The sequence below is a fragment of the Mauremys reevesii genome, linkage group 19 (genome assembly GCF_016161935.1).
Source record: "Mauremys reevesii isolate NIE-2019 linkage group 19, ASM1616193v1, whole genome shotgun sequence".
Taxonomy (NCBI): Eukaryota; Metazoa; Chordata; order Testudines; family Geoemydidae; genus Mauremys; species Mauremys reevesii.
The window spans coordinates 16,159,373-16,176,702 of NC_052641.1; the positions used below are offsets into that span (position 1 = coordinate 16,159,373).

Here is a 17,330-nt window from a genome sequence, read left to right on the forward strand (position 1 = left end):
ATGCTCATGGACCTGGGCTTCAGCCCCACATGGTGGGACTTCATCTTTCTGCCCTGGGCCCCAGCGCGTTTAATGCTGGCCCTGCTTGGAGGCTCCTCTGAAACCTCCTCAAGGCCCCCTAGGGGGCCCCAGACTGCTGGTTGAGAACTACTGTCTTAGAGGACATGGATGAGACAGATGACACACACGCACTATTTGCCAGTGGTACAGTCACCTTTCAGTCTGGTGTAGAGTCATCCCTTGCTGATGGAGGGGGATATTTTGTTTCTCCTTAGTCGGAACAGAACAAGGGAGATGACAGTTTGTGTAAATACTAACCACTGATATTAAGCAAACCCTTTGCTGCCCATAGGGTTTTCTTTAGCTCTCTCTCTAGCAATTTGCATATAACACAGTTTTGTTTGGGGTTCTTTTTGGTCTTCTCCACTCTTTTTTCTCCCCTAGAGAGTCAGGTAACAACACTTACAGTGGCTGCCACACTCAAGCAGCACTGTGTTTTTCTTTGTGCCAAAAGAAACATAATGCAAGCCAAACTGTGAGAGGCAAAAATAGAGGAATGTCCTGACCAGTTCCGGTTTAGCCAGATGTGTGTGTAGCAAGTGGTTTGCTAAATCAACTTGTTCACACTAAACTAATTATTACTATGTTAGTAAGAAACCATAGCCCCAAGGAATCATTAAAACCTACAACTACACCTACAACCCACAGGACACCAAGGACAGAAATAGATGACTAATGAAGACTAAACCCTCAAGTTACAGCTCAAAAGCTTTCCCACCTCCACTTACTCTATTCAGGTTCTTATACTGGGCCAATCAATATGGTATCTGAGCCCCACTTAACCCAGTTTCATTGAAACAATATTGACTCCTCATTTCAGACTGCCTTCCTTTCCAATCTATTTGAAAATTTTTCAACATAAGAAAAAAGTGTTGTAGCTGTACAGCTAAATAGCCAGAGAAACAGAGGTCTTATTCAACCAATTTAAATCAGAAGAAAGCATAATTGGCCAAATCCTACAAGCCTTAAAGGAGAGGGTCCCATATGAGGAAAGATTAAAGAGGCTAGGACTCTTCAGCTTGGAAAAGAGGAGACTAAGGGGGGACATGATAGAGGTATATAAAATCATGAGTGATGTGGAGAAAGCGGATAAGGAAAAGTTATTTACTTATTCCCATAATACAAGAACTAGGGGTCGCCAAATGAAATTAATAGGCAGCAGGTTTAAAACAAATAAAAGGAAGTTCTTCTTCACGCAGCGCACAGTCAACTTGTGGAACTCCTTACCTGAGGAGGTTGTGAAGGCTAGGACTATAACAGCGTTTAAAAGGGAACTGGATAAATTAATGGTGGTTAAGTCCATAAATGGCTATTAGCCAGGATGGGTAAGGAATGGTGTCCCTAGCCTCTGTTTGTCAGAGGATGGAGATGGATGGCAGGGGAGAGATCACTTGATCATTGACTGTTAGGTTCACTCCCTCTGGGGCACCTGGCATTGGCCACTGTCAGTAGACAGGATACTGGGCTGGATGGACCTTTGGTCTGACCCGGTACGGCCGTTCTTATGTTCTTAAAGGGCAAAGCATCTGTTGATCTTAATGGGAGTTTTGCCTGAGCAAGAACTGCAAGATTTGGCCCAATAGCTCAAAGGTAGTATCATACTAATAGTCATATATCAGCCCTCAATTGCTCTTTGTTATTATTGACATTTTCCACCTCACTCCTTGTAAGTATTATTAAGCTCATGATCTCAGTAAGCTACTGTTTCTTAACTTATGTTTCTGTTAGTTTTATTTATTTTGGATTCCATGAAATTTCTAAACAAAAGTTACTGGAAAGTTTCCAAAGAATCTCAAATGTGATCCAATCACTCGGAAAATGTTTCTGCTAGAGGCTCATCTGTTGGACAGTTGGGTCAAGTGTGGAATTTTGCTGCTGTAGGAGAATTTGATGACCCGTCCCCTGAGGGAAAAATTCCAACAACTCTAGGAATCTGACAGGCTCTGGGAATTTTTAGACTGAAGACCCTGCATATTTATACATATATATATAAAAAGGGTATTTCAGACCTGGTCTACACACAACATTGCACCAGTCTAACTATGGCTATGTACACATTACAGCTTAGGTCAATAATTTATGTCACCCGGGGGTGTGAATAAGCCACCCCCCCCCGAGCAATGTAAGTTACACCAATCTAAGCACCAAAGAGTCTTATGGCACCTTATAGACTAACAGACGTTTGAGAGCATGAGCTTTCGTGGGTGAATACCCACTTCATCGGATGCATGTAGTGGAAATTTTCAGGGGCAGGTATATATAAGCAAGCAAGAAGCAGTCTAGAGATAACGAGGGCCTCATCCTCCCTGATTGAACTAACCGTGTTATCTCTAGCCTGCTTCTTGCTTGCTTATATATCTGCCCCTGAAAATTTCCACTACATGCATCCGACGAAGTGGATATTCACCCACGAAAGCTCATGCTCCCAAACATCTGTTAGTCTATAAGGTGCCACAAGACTCTTTGCTGCTTTTACAGATCCAGACTAACACGGCTACTCCTCTGATACTTCACATCTAAGCACCAATTTGGACAGCGCTATGCCAGCAGGATAACTTCTCCCATTGGCTTAGATTAAAACGTCTGCACTAGCAGTGGTATAGCGGCACAGTTGAACTGCTATAGGCTCTGTTGTGTAGCCATAGCCTAAAGGTGGGATTTTTACACCCATTTAGTTAAATTGGTTCAATTTTGTCCATGGACCCTGTTGAATCAATGTAAACCTGTTTTACATCAGTTCACCTTGTGTCAGTAAATTTACAGGCACAAACTAAATCAATAGAACCAATTTTAAACTGATATAAGTGTGCCCACACAGGAATGACTTTGCCTTGGGAATAAGGAGGAGCTGATGAGCTTCCAAGTAACAAAGAACCTATATCCACCCAAATCTTCCATGGGCTTGTCTATATACAGAAATTGCACCAGTTTAAAAAACAATTTAAGGGCAGGTCTACACTAAGGGCAGGGGTCGAACTAGGGTACGCAAGTTCAGCTACGTGAATAGCGTAGCTGAACTCGCAGTACCCTAGTTCGAACTACTTACCCATCCAGACACCGCGGGATCAATGTCTGCGGCTCCAAGGTCGACTCCGCCACTGCCGTTTGCACTGGTGGAGTACCGGAGTCAACCGGAGCGCGTGGGGAGTTCGAACTATCGCGTCCAGATTAGACGTGATAGTTCGAACTCCGAGAAGTCGAACTCACCACGTCGACCCGGCAGGTAAGTGTAGACTAGCCCTAAGTTAAAGCAGTGCAACCCCGTGTGGACATTCTCATATTTATTTAAAACTGGTTATGACTGAGTTTATTTCACACCTGTAAATTTACCAACACAAGGTAAACCAATATAAACCAGGTTTAACCTGATTTAAGAGTGTCCACACAAAGCTGCACCACTTTAACTAAACTAGTATAAAAATCACACCTTTAGTTAAACTGGTGCAGCTGTGTGTGTAGTCCAGGCCTTCAGAAACAAAAACAGAGGAGGAAAATATTTGAAACATATTACATATAAGCAGGCTTCTCTCTGAACACACAGGATATGAAAGTTTTCCACAAAGAGTCAGTGGTTCTTTAAAAGGGCACTGTCAGCTTGAATATTTTGAAATTGACTAATTTAAAAAAAAAATTCTGATAGATAATCCGTTTTAAACAGTGCTTCTTCAAATGTTTCTTAAATTCCTTTCAAATACTTTATAAGGGTTCTTCAGTTTCCCTAGGCATCATCAATGCATTTCTTCAGAAAGTTGAAAACTTAAGACTGACAAAACATGGGGGCGGGGGGGATCTTTATGTGTAAACAGTCTGGCACAATGAAATCCATGGAACCTGTGAGAACTCAGCCCTTCCAGGGATCAAAACCAAAGTGTGTAAACTACATGAAGATGCAGAGGAAGCTGTCTGCATCATGCCCCACCATACTCCATGATCCATTACATTTATCTGCACAGTAGCTCTGTTAAGTCCACAAAGTCCCCCAAATGACAAACTTTGGCTAATGTAGGTGTAACTCCAATAAAAAGGCACAGCCATCACTTCAGAAGACTTTTGTGTTTCAAACAGTATTGTGCTACTAGCCAAAGTCCACATTTAAGAACACTGAAAGGATTCACAGAACATCATCATCTGGACTTGGTAGAAATGCACTATAAAACCAGAGCTAAATGATTGATCTTGCCCTAAGTCCTTTATTGCATGACATTTATGTTCAGGAAACTTTCTAAACATGGAGTACATTCCTCAGGCTATTTTAACACCACTTGGACAGCAGTGACTGGGTGGTTTGGTAGATTAGAAGATGCATCAAAAAAAAGTCCCAAAAGATTGGAAGATAAAACCACATATGCCACACAATGTAAAGGCAGTATTAAGAATCAGGCTGATGAGTAACTAAGATTATATTGTCTGCAAACTAGAGGTTAACAGCCGTAAAACCACACATTAAGTGTGTTGGTCAAATTCTATAATGATACACTCTACTTCTGCAGCATCCAGTCACTAACTTTATAAGCTACGTGTGTTATGTATGTTTCAGAAATACATTCACAAGACAAAAACTTAAGATACAAATTTAACCCCCTGGATACACGTACAAAATAAGTTTAAAATGTCTCCACTGCGGAGAAATTCGAATCCCTTATATACTGTTTGATACTAGGCCCAAGAGTCCCTATATTTAAAACTAACCTTTGATTTTTAAATTACTCCTGGGGGAATTCTGCGCCACTATGCAATGCAGAATTTGTGCAAAATTCCATGTTTCCCGTGCAGAATTGGGGTCGCAGAGCTGCTGGCTGCCACTAGGGGCCACTAGACTCTGCAAAGCCCAGCTCAAAGTGAGCAGAGTGCCCACCCCACCAGGGGTGGAGGCGCCTCACTTTCTGGCTGCCCAGCTTGATCCTCATTCTCCTGGGGATGGGAGAGGGCACAAGAGACCCTGCTCTGGCAAAGGGTGAGGAAGGGCAGGACCACACAGCACCACATCCCCCAAAAGGGAAAGTAAAGAAGCTGGGGGGAAGCAGCTGGCTCTGGTGGTGCAAGTGTCCAGGCTGGGGACTGCCTCGCAGCTGGGCTCTGGGGCGGGGGGGAAGGGAGGGTGTGGGTGCCCGTGCTCTGGGAGGAGAGGGGTGTGGGTGTCTGGGTTCTGAGGGTGTCCCAGTGCTGGCCTCTAGGGGAAGGGGGCTGCAGATGTCTGGGTCGAGAGGGTGCCCCGTGGCTGGGTTCTGGGGGGTGCAGGTGTCTGGGCCAGGGGGTGCCATGACACTGGGCTCTGGGGGGAAGGGAGTGCAGAAGTCTGGGTTCTGGGGGCTCCATGCAGCCCCCTCCAGCATCCCCCAACTGGAACTGGGTTGTTGTAGGGTTTTCTTTTACTCTTTAATCTTTTGTTGTTGTCGTTGTCTGTATTGTTGACATACTTGCTGACAGGTATTTTGAAATAAATTACCAAAACAATTGAAATAGGAGTAATTATATTCTGTTATTTTGACAAATAAAATATGCAGAAGTTTGCAGAATTTTTAGGCACAGAATTCCCCAGGAGTATTAAATCCACTCACCGCAGGACATGAGTTCCATTTCTATCTGGAGACACGAGGAGTATCTCATCTATGGTCTTTCAAAAATGTCCTATCTACAAAACAAAATGGAATGTGCTTTCCCATGTTGGGGTACAATCATATTGTAACATGGTCTCCTTCCATGAAAGTACTTTGTAGAGAAGACAGGCCCTTAGTATTTCTCCCTCAACATCATAACGCACTAGTGTTTCATCAGTGGCACCTGCAGCACTACTGGAGCCCTGACCTGAATCACATAATGTATGACAGTCTCAGAGCATTGGGAAAGCCCTAACATGCATGAGCGTAGATCCTATTCCTGGGAAAATAAGGCAAGACACTGGAAAATGTTGGCTTGCTAGAATATCATGAGTCGAAACCCCTGCACCATGCCCTCTCCCCTGCCAGCTCACCCACATTGAACTGACCTCCTTGGTAGTTAAGGGGAAATAAAAAGGTGAAAGAAGCATGCAAGTAGGAAGCTGCCCTAGACAGAGACAATTCTGACTGTTTAGCTTCTTATAGGTCAGATACCATAATACTTTAAGTCACTTTGCTAGATTTGACATAACATGAAGTGACAATGTAAAACTGATTCTTACACACACATTGTATGTCAGAGTTCCCATGATATTAGAGTCAATGAATGTTCAAATACAGACTATTAATGCTCCCTTTCCTGAACATCTGTTACACTTCCCTGTTACACTTCCCTGTCCCCATCCAGTTCCCTGTCCCCATCCACTTCTACCTGGAAACACTACCTCCCTAGGTCCAGCAAACAATGGTAACAGTGGCAACAACCATGAATGGATTTAATATCAAGGGATAATGTTAACAGTGAGGGGCTGTATGAGTGAACTACAATACAATATAGAGGAATTGGAATTCATCTGCTTTATGGGGAGGCTTCATGTGCTGTGTTAGGACAGTACTGCTGTCTCAAGTAAATGAAATCTTCTTGTGTAGAAGCATTTTTCTATAGGCACAAACTATACACAGTGTTCAAAAATATCTTTAAGAGTACAGTCTGCAGCACTGGTATTTCAGGAGTAAAGTTGCCAGACAGTAGTAAAGTGGCAGTTTGTATGGCAGTACTGGAGAATGTTCCTGGGGCAGCATGCCCCAACCTGTGAAAATCCCATTTTACCTATAACAGCTGACACAGAAAAACTTATATTTAGTTGTAAATAAAGATACATGAACTCCTGACAGAATGTATACTCGATTCATCCCAGCAGTTCTGACCAGATCCACTATCATAGCATCAAACTGAAAGAAAATTCAAATTAATGGAACAGTCAGGGCAATTTATGCCCCAAGATTAGGTTCTGTAAAATCAAGATTTTACACAAACTAGCATGAACAGAAAAATTTCCATCAGGTTTTTTACATTTATTTTGTCTACAATGGAAGCTGTTCATTTCTTTTTTTAAAGGAAGTAACATTCTCCTACAATATTCCAACCCAAATGTTGAAGGATCCTGCTAATATACAGAAACTAAAACGTGAGAGAGAGTGACTAGAAGCTGATTAGTCTATTATTTTCATTGTCTGAGATGAAGTTCAAAAAATAGTGAAGCATCAATAGTTACAGTCAATGTTTGAAACAGAATGGAGAGGAAAATGAAGGACCATCATATCCAATATGGAAAGCTGAATAAATGGTATGTGTCTTGTGCCTTCATAGGACTTTTTATTAGAAGTAGGCTCTGGTGGATTCTGGAAGACCAGACTCTGTAATACTACATAGCTGGCTACCCAACTGAGAGTCTCAGCTACACAGACACTGGTGGTGAGTGTCAATGCCACCATTTTTGGATGACAGTCAAATACTGTTACTATGTCTCACACACTACAACTGTTGTGATGGCTGAATCATGGTATTGTTTACTGACGTAAATAGAGCAACCTGAGCAGAACAGACCAACCAGATTTGAGCCTGAAAACTCACTGCTGATACTAGAACAGCTGGCCTGATTTAACCAACCAGAAGCTAAGAAAGAGTCCTCAGAAAAATCTAATCACAGACAAAAGGGAGGAGGGTGTCCTAAAGCACTAGGTGGTATTACACTATTATGGTATTACATTATTGCCCAGAGGTCCCAACCAGAACTGCAGCCTATTGTGCTAGCCACCATGAAAACACAAGGTAGGAGACAACAGTCCCTATCTTGAAAAGCTTAGGACTGGTCTACGCACAGTTTTTACTCCTGGTGTAACTATTTCTGTCAGGGGTGCAATTTTGTACAGAAACAGTTATATCAATACAGCACCAGCACAGTGGGGTTCTGGTCCATGACTAGAGCTCTTGGGGCTACAGTAATCAACAACAACAACAACAACAACATGGATGCAATTATACTGGTATAAAGGTGCTTTATCCCACTATAGCTTATTCCCCTTCCTGCCTAGGAATAAGTTATACCAATAGAAGTACCTTTACATTGGAATAACCACGCCCACACTTGGGGGGTTGTACTGGCCCAACTATATCAGTACTGTTAAAGCGGTACAATTTGTGTGTGTAAACAAGGCCTTAGAGTCTGAATTTCACAGGACAGATATAAAACAATTTAAAGTTGCCAGTGTTCAAAAGGTAAAGGATAATATAAAAGCATCAAATTACGAACTAAACTACTTTCAGTAGGAAAACCAATTGCTGCAGATGTTTCACAAGCTGAGAAATCCCTTTGCTTGCATGTCTGTGGAGGTTTTTTGTAGTTAATGCAAAGTCGACATAGAAGTACACTGGCTATTTAAATGAAAAGATTCCTTTCAGCACCAGGCAACAGTGCATATAAGAGGTCAATGGGATTTAACTTCTTTGCAAATTGGCACTGCCTCTACTACCGCTGAAACCCCTGAGCATTAGCTTCTGAAAAAAAAAAAAACTACGGGTAATTGGCTAGGGGAAAATGGAACAAATTAGGCCCTCAGAATTTATCCTAACTATGTAAGATAGTCAACCGGTGGGGGGTGGGGGGGTGTAAAGGCTATTAAGTCACCTTGCCTGTGGCTATCACATGTGATTTATTAGCTTCTCATGTACATGGAAACTGCATGGTTTCTGGTGTTTTATTTGGCACAGAACAACAGTGATGTGTTCCATCATTTCACCTTCATCGCTGTACAAGGATGTTTTAATTAGTTCCGTCTGCCACCTTTCAATAGCAGTAGAGGGGAACATCGATGAATCCGCTAGAACATGAATAGGCAATGAGAGCTTTGGATTCAGTCTGATTAGCCACTGGATGCCATTCCTACTGCCAGGTAATAAAACACAAACACATTTCTCTGGCTGAGAGTCAAGATTGCCTTTAAAACAAATTTCAGAATGGATCAGGTTTTACACTCACCTCTGCTTTACAAAACCACCATTAGCACAGCTGCAGTTAAGATGCTGTGAGATTCTCTGTAAGTCCTCATTTTTAGCAGTTTATAACTCAACTGTAAAAATTCATTTTGCCATTTTGTATACAGATTCTCAGCTCAGAAGCAAATGTTACACATTAAAGAGATAATACACAGGGCAAATTCTCTCTTCCTCTCAGTCTTCAGGGGCTTTCCTAACTTCCATATACAAAGATGATCCAACACCATTGGAAATAGCATGAGGTGCACCTACTAATGCAATAGACATAGTAGTCATTAGTGTACTGATGGAAGTATCAACTGCAACTCAAAGCTTTTAAATGCAAAACTGAAGCCCCAAGGAAACCTATAGCACAGCCACAGCTTGAATCCCTAGCACCGGAGCAAATGTCTTCTTTCACTCATGCAATAGATTGTGACAACTCAAACTGGTGCTGATAAATTACAGGCCTATTATAAATGGGGCATGTTTTTGCAAATGAAGCTGTGGGCCTAGATGAGACAGATTTGTGCTGTGTTCTTGATCAAAAGTAAAAACTTTCCATATTCTCTCTACTTGCCAGGAGGGGGTGAACAAGAGCCAGTGAGAGCTCCTGCAGGCACCTGTGGGATTACACCAAAAGATATTTTTGGATTCACTGAAATTCAGTCTCACTTTGTTAGAGAACATAAAATGATTCCCCACACCCAGAAAATAAATTTAGCCATTGTTTCCAGTTTCAATTTTTTAGTTGACTCACAATCCAGCTGCCTCGCATTCCACTGGACTTCAGCTGTCTTTTTCCCCCACCCTCTCCTTTCTTATAACCATTATGAGCATCTCAATCTTGCTCCAGTGAGCCCACAGGCTACATTTTTTAACAGTGTGGTTTTGAAGCCAGGCTGTTTTCGACACCCATCAAGCTTACACCCAACATCTTTTTAAAATGTGAAACACTCTTTGTACCAAGCTTTCTGGGAAGTGTCAAGTCATGATCTTTGCCTTGCATCTCTACATCCTGACTCTACCTACACACAACTAGGCAAGACTTTTTAAACACAAACTTAATTTTCAGTAAAATGTCTATAAGATGACAACATGGGAATGGAATTCAATGAAGATTGCAGGAGATGCTGAAAGTGTGAGTACTGAAAGATACCAACTGATCAGCCTTCCTGATGATGAACTGAGCCCATACAAGGCTGCAGGCAGAGGAGAGAGTTTAATCTCCAGTTTCCAGGTCAAGACATTTCACCAGAAGATTACTACTTTGATTGAAAGCCAATAATCTGGAAAAGGGGCATTACGTCGGTCAAATGCAGATCTTCTAATTAACTTGAAAGTCTTCCTTCATATCTAAGAACTTGGTACAGTGGTGGAAACAGAGAGAGACATTTGCCAATTCAGTCCAATGTGGAAGGGACTGTGGAAGACTATATTGATATGAAAATAAGGAGTCAACATGGGATAATTTCCAGATTGACCAAATGATGAAGAGGTGATTAAAGATAGAAGAGTCCTTGATAGATAATTTGAAAAGTAAATTCATAACTAACAGGCAAAAACTAATGTACTGAGAAATTTCATCTCAATACTCCACCATTCAAATATGCACAATTCAACATGACATAAGTCAACGTGAAAGACTCTGGCTGAACAATAAAGCTCCCATCAGGGCGTATAAATTCTTGCCAGTTGCATTGTGTTATGTCTTTTTATTTAACTATTTCCCATAAGAAAAGTTATCTTGGGATTTCCTGTAGAAGTTAATGCTGACAGCTTAAAAAGTAGGAGATTTTACAACTTTACTGAACTACTTAAACCTATAAGAAAGAGCTGAAGACGATGTTCGATGCCTTTGTCTGGTGTGAAAAAAAAAAATACCTGCAGTCGGACACTGAGCTAAAATTTTCATGCCCACCAGATAACACAATCGCCACAAAGTAACTTGTACCTATACCCCAACAACCTGCTTCTGAAAAGACAAATGTACAGAGGGTGTTAAAGAGCTTCCTAAACATGTTAAGGTTAAGAATGTAACTATGTATGGAAGATAACAGTAATCTGGCATAAAGTTTCATTCAAACTATTGAAATCCATGTTTTCTAATAGAGACCTTCAAATGGACCCTGTTCACAGGGGAATTTTTTATTTCTAGGCCAACATTTGATAGCATTTTATTGCTCTCTCTTTTCCCATAGATTTGAAGGATGCAGGATAATTTAGCTCCCTGGAGACTGTGATCCACCAGATAAGTAAGTTCATGAATTCATCCCTGGTAATAAACAAATCAAGCAAAGTCTACAGCTTTCTCTGCTCTTTCACAGCAACCCCATTCTGGATTTTAGCTCAAGATTGCAACATTGACTAGATCAATGGGGTGAAGTGGCACAGAGTCTGGAATGGTGGTGGTATATCTGGGATACTGGCAACAGACTTCATACAAACAAAAACTAAGGCAACCCTGAGAATTACTGTAACTATTCACTGAAAGTCAAGGTTAAAAGCGGTAAACACAGAACTGGAGAAAGGAAGAGAAGATAATCTAATATGTATTTCCTATCTGAAATGGAGAACATTGAGGATTTGCTTTAAGGAAGTATTGAAGAGTCACTTGACTTGAGCCTAAGGGATATGGGAAATCCAATGCCAATAAATTGAATGTATCATCATGCGCCACATTGCCACATGGAACCTCATGTCTCCAAAGCACTGCTCTGAACTGCTCTATAGTGACCCTGTTTCATTCATTAGTGGTACTGACAGACCCCAAAGGGAGCCTTGTCCACTCTTTCTTGGCCAACAGGATGGCAGCTATTATCTATTATTGTGTCTTACTAGTTTTTATTAAATGCTATAGCTTAACGGTTTCTGGGATAGATAACACCCTCTTATATGGGGGGAGGGATAGCTCAGTGGTTTGAGCATTGGCCTGCTAAACCCAGAGTTGTGAGTTCAATCCTTGAGGGGGCCATTTGGGGAATGGTCCTGCCTTGAGCAGGGGGTTGGACTAGATGACCTCTTGAGGTCCCTTCCAACCCTAGTAAACTATGAATCAGACAGAAGCAGGACCCCCACATACTGCAAAAGGCAAGATATGCTCTTTTTTTTCAGCCAGACTGGACATATGTTCTCTCCCTCCCACTCAGTATGGATAGTTAGAAAGTCATTCAAAGCCTAAGCCAGCTTTGAAGATATTTAGTATCACTCCTTATCTGGCAACTTCATATTTAATTTGCAACATAAATGGATCTACTGTATATTGTCACTCTCATAAGAATGTCTACAGTGAAAGATGTATACAAAGTGCAGGCTTTAGCGCCATGGTACCTGCTCTATGGTTCTGAATTTTAGTGCCTCTTTAATCTGTTATTGTACACTTTGCAATAGGATAGGGATAAAATTTCTCTCCAGTGTCACAGACTATGTTTATAAGGTGACACTAATGATTAAACTTATCCTGATTATAATACATACCCTTCTCACCTTCAGTACCATGAGTATATATTACTGAAGTGGCTGGCCCCTAAGTCTCCTAGAAGGCTAGTCTACACTTACCAGCCGGGTCGACGCGGTGAGTTCGACTTCTCTGAGTTCGAACTATCGCATCTAATCTGGACGCGATAGTTCGAACTCCGGAAGCGCCGCGGTCGACTCCGGTACTCCACCACTGCAAAAGGCGGTGGCGGAGTCGACCTTGGAGCCGCGGACTTCGATTCCGCGGCGTCCGGACGGGTGAGTAGTTCGAACTAGGGTACTTCGAATTCAGCTACGCTATTCACGTAGCTGAACTTGCGTACCCTAGTTCGACCCCTGCCCTTAGTGTAGACCTGCCCTGAGAAGTGGATTTTCTATCAAAGATTCTTTCCTTTGAGAAATGGAACTACAAACAGTTGAAGGACAATTTCACAGAGATATGGTTTCCCTTACAGAGCAAACTGCCACAACAATATGTGTCTGCTACAGACAATCTCCTGAACGTTTCTGCAAAGGCTTCACCCACTGCATCCTCATGATTGTACATTTTACAGTATTTGCACAGGGCCAGGATCCTGCAAGATGCTCCAAGCTCTTCAATGGATTCTCAGCACACTGCAAAGTCAGGCTCATAGCTTGCCTGGCATCTGCGTTTTATACAATATGGATGGCCTCTGTTTATTGTTTATAGAGCAGCACTGCACTCACCCCTCTCTGCGGACTGATTCATCTTCCTTCTTCGTACTTCTCTTGCTACTTTTGTTGCTGTTGGGTTATATTAACTATTCTGACAGTGTTATTTACTACACACGAGTAAACAAAATGGGATCACTTGCTTATACAACTGCAGTTACTGCCTACGTTACTATCTATATTTATGAAGATCACAATCAAAATTCACCCCTGGCATAAGCAGGTTCCAATTCCTTTGGAGCTGATCCCACATCTATGCACGCTAACACTTGCAAATCTTACCTAGTTTACCTGGGATGAACAACAATATACTAATAAACATTTTAAAAGTATATGCAGGATCCCAGAGTGTAGCATTTTGCTGTGATGCTATGGGAGAAATCCTAGGGAAATCATGCACGGATAGAACATATCTATGATTCTATGGTATTTCTGGAATCACACTTGTCCTATGATGCGATACACACTAGTTAGACAGTAACTTAGTGCATGTCTCCAACCCTATGTACAGTACTTAAAAAATGGCTCGCAAGCAATTACATTCACTTATTCCTTGGGGCCGCTCCAGAACCATATCACAGGAAAATTCATTCTGATGCAAGAAGCCAGAATAAAATGAATCTGAATGATCAAAATCACTGCCATCAACTTTAGCGCCTTTGCTAAAAGGCTACTGCCTAACCAAAGGCTACTGAACATGAATACTATACTCCTCACACTCCCCTACTGTATCCTCCCCACAGGAAACTGTCTAGCTATTCCTTAAAAGGAAAAACACAACTCTGATTTTTCTTGCTAATTAAATGCAGCATAATTAAACTAAATAAATTCATTGTTTAATTTACAATACACTAATTGAATCTTTAAATATACCACTTACACTACATGGAAAAGTAGGGGGCATTCAGCCATCTCAAGTGATAACTGAGAACCTGACATGATTTCCAGGAGTACAGAGACAATATGATTCATATGTAAGTATTTTTCCAATTATGTATCCAGGTTTTAGAACAGGAAGAGCATCTTCCTAACTGCTCATTGTACTGCAGTCACCCAAGCCTGACTCCAGAGCTTTCTTTGCAAAGAGGATAGGAAAAAGTGAGCAAGCTCTCTGAATATGCCTACAGACTCATCTTTTCTCATCTGATTACCAACAACAGAAAAGTTTAGTAACTTACAATTAATCATCACGTGCAGGCCACAAACTTCAGTGCCCACAGGTTTACAGACTGTTAAATTCAAATGACTATCAAAGTGCTGGGGTGTGCAAAACAACAGAGAGAAATAGATAAGATATTTATGAAATAGTCTGACTAGTAAGAGTGTGTGTGTGGAGTACAGTATTCAGGTTCAGTAGCTTTTTCTGGGGCAGCCCTATACCAACAGTACAGAAAAGAGATCTAGAGAGCGAGAAGGTAAATATCTTGCCAGGAGGGTGCTTTCAAAGGCACAAGTCCCACACAAAGGTAATAGCAGCAAGACGCAGGCCAGGGCAGCGAACCCAGGAAACCGCCGAGGGAGGGAAGTGGCGCTGGGACATCATCTCATCCCCAGGAGAGCGGAAGGCGGCGGGCGGGCAGGGCTAAGCGCACCGAGATCTGACTCCTGACAGGAGACGTCCCGCCGCCAGCGCTCCCCCCTGCCCGCAGGAACACGAGCCCTGCCCCACGCGGACCGCCCCGCACCGCAGCCCCCGACCCTCGGACGGGGGGTCCCCAGCCCCGGCGCCTCCCCTCCCCGCTCTCTGCCCCGGTCCCTCAGCGGCTCCTGCTCCCCGCGGGCCCCGCATCCCCTCACGGGAGCGTCCCCCAGCCTAGGACACCCGGCCCGGGCTCCATCCCTTCCCGTAAGGCCCCGGGCCGCCTCAGGCGGGCTCTGAGCCCCCGAGCCGCGCCGGCGGTGGGGAGCAGCAGCGTCCGGGCCCGGGGGAAGCAGCCCGGCTGGCCTCAGGGCAGGGGGCGCAGCGCCCGGCCTCCCCCGTCCCGGCCCCGGCCTTTCCTGCGCGCCCGCCCGCCCGCTCACCTGCTTTCTCGCTCGTGCCCGACAGGGCGGGGCCGCGCCGGGGCCGGGGCCGGGCTCCGTGCTCCGACCCCAGGGCTCAGGCCCAGCCCAGCAGGAGCGAGCGGCCGGGGCGTCCTGCTCCGACCCGCCGCCTCCTGCTGCTGCCGGCCGGGCTGGATCCGGCAGAGACACTGCGGCGGCCTGTAGGCTCCGCGGCGGCGGCGCAGCCGCCCTCCGCCGGGCCGGGAAGGGAAGAGACGGCCAGGCAGCCCGTCCGCACAGCGCGCCCTGCCGCCCGCCCGGGGCACGGCAGCGCCAGGGAGAGGCCCCGTGCGCAGGGGGCACTAACCCGGGGAGAGCCCCTGACACCGGGGATGGGGGGCACTAACCCGGGGAGAGCCCCTGACACCGGGGATGGGGGGGGACACTAACCTGGGGAGAGCCCCTGACACCGGGGATGGGGGGGGGCGCACTAACCCGGGGAGAGCCCCTGACACCGGGGATGGGGGGGGGCACTAACCCGGGCAGAGCCCCTGACACCCGGGGATGGGGGCACTAACCCGGGAGAGCCCTGACACCGGGGATGGGGGGACACTAACCTGGGAGAGCCCTGACACCGGGATGGGGGGACACTAACCCGGGGAGAGCCCCTGACACCAGGGATGGGGGGCACTAACCCGGGAAGAGCCCCTGGCACCGGGGATGGGGGGCACTCACCCGGGAAGAGCCCCTGGCATCCGGGGGCCACTAACCCGGGGAGAGCCCCTGGCATCCGGGGGCCACTAACCCGGGAAGAGCCCCTGACACCGGGGGGGGGGGGGGGTGCACTAGCCGGGGGAGAGCCCCTGACACCCGGGGAGAGCCCCTGACACCAGGCGGCCACTAACATGGGGAGAGCCCCTGACACCAGGGATGGGGGGTGCACTAGCCTGGGGAGAGCCCCTGACACCAGGGGGCCACTAACCTGGGGAGAGCCCCTGACACCAGGGGGGGCACTAACCTGGGGAGAGACACCCTAATGCCCTGGGAACACTAACCCAGGGAGAGCCCCCTGACGCCTGAGGGGCACTAACCTAGGGTAAGCCCCTGACACCCAGGGGGCACTAACTCTCTGAAAGCCACTAAGACCCAAGGACAGACCCCCTGACAGCTGGGGGGGTACTAAGCCAGAGTGAGCCCCTGACACCTGAGAGACCCCCAATACCCCAGCAACATTAACCTGGGGAGAGACCCCTGGTACCTAGAGGGCACTAAACCTTGACACCACGGAGAGCACCCCTAACACGCAGAGAGAGCACCCCTGACACCAGGGGGACGCTAACCTGGGGAGAGCCCCCCCCCCCCCCCCGGACATCTGGGCACAGTGGGCATTAACCTCAGGATAGACCTTTTGGGAAACAGGCACTAACTGCAACAAGAGGCCCCCTGACATCCAGAGGGCACTAATCCCAGGGAGAGACCCCTTGAGAACCAGGCTGGGGGTGTGTGTGCTGGGGAGAGACCCCTTGACAGCCAGGCACTAACCCCAGGGAGAGACCCCCTGACAATGGGTTAGGGAGGGATTAAACCCAGTAGAGACGCCCAAACACAGCTGTATGCAGAATTGCCAATCTCAATCATTCAAAAATCTTAAGGCCGGCCCTCAAAATTCATGAGATTTTAAACAAACATTGGGGTTTTTTTATTTACCTCCTGGTTTCTGAGCCTTTAGAATCACACGCTTCACGTTTTCCAGCTTCTCTCTCCAATCATGAGGGCTAGGTCGATTTACACCCACTAAGGGGCTGGGCAGTGACATCTAGGATATTCTGAAAAGTGAGATGTAATTTATTTTAAAAGAAACAGCCATGGCCCCATACATGGTGCCTTATACATAATAAATGGGGGGGACGGGGTGCTCTTTACATTCCATTTCAAAATTTTTATTCTTCATTCTGTCCAATGTTATTGCTTATGGGCCTAATTCCACTCTCAGTTTCAGCAGTATAAATGCAGAGTAATTCCATGGGCTTTGATAGTTACTCCAGATTTTTTTACTCCCCCAAGAATGGAACTTCACGTTGTCTCAGGGACACAATAAGGAACTCTATAAAGCAGGTGTAGCTGCCCCAAACCTGCAAAGCACTGAACACCTCCAGCAAAATGCTGAATCCCTCAGTTCCTGAAAGATTCGGTGGGAGCTGAAG

At 45.2% G+C, this 17,330-nt stretch overlaps 1 protein-coding gene across 2 annotated transcripts in view; it reads right to left on the minus strand.

Moving 5' to 3' along the window:
- The window catches only part of RAPGEF1 (Rap guanine nucleotide exchange factor 1), a 159,541-nt gene that overhangs the window by 111,142 nt on the left and 31,069 nt on the right, over positions 1–17,330 (minus strand). For both annotated transcript variants that reach the window (XM_039506981.1, XM_039506980.1), the window contains exon 3: positions 16,834–16,952. In XM_039506981.1, coding sequence (XP_039362915.1) covers positions 16,834–16,942 — 109 coding nt within the window. In that variant the 5' untranslated portion in view covers positions 16,943–16,952. The remainder of the gene's footprint in view (positions 1–16,833; positions 16,953–17,330) is intronic.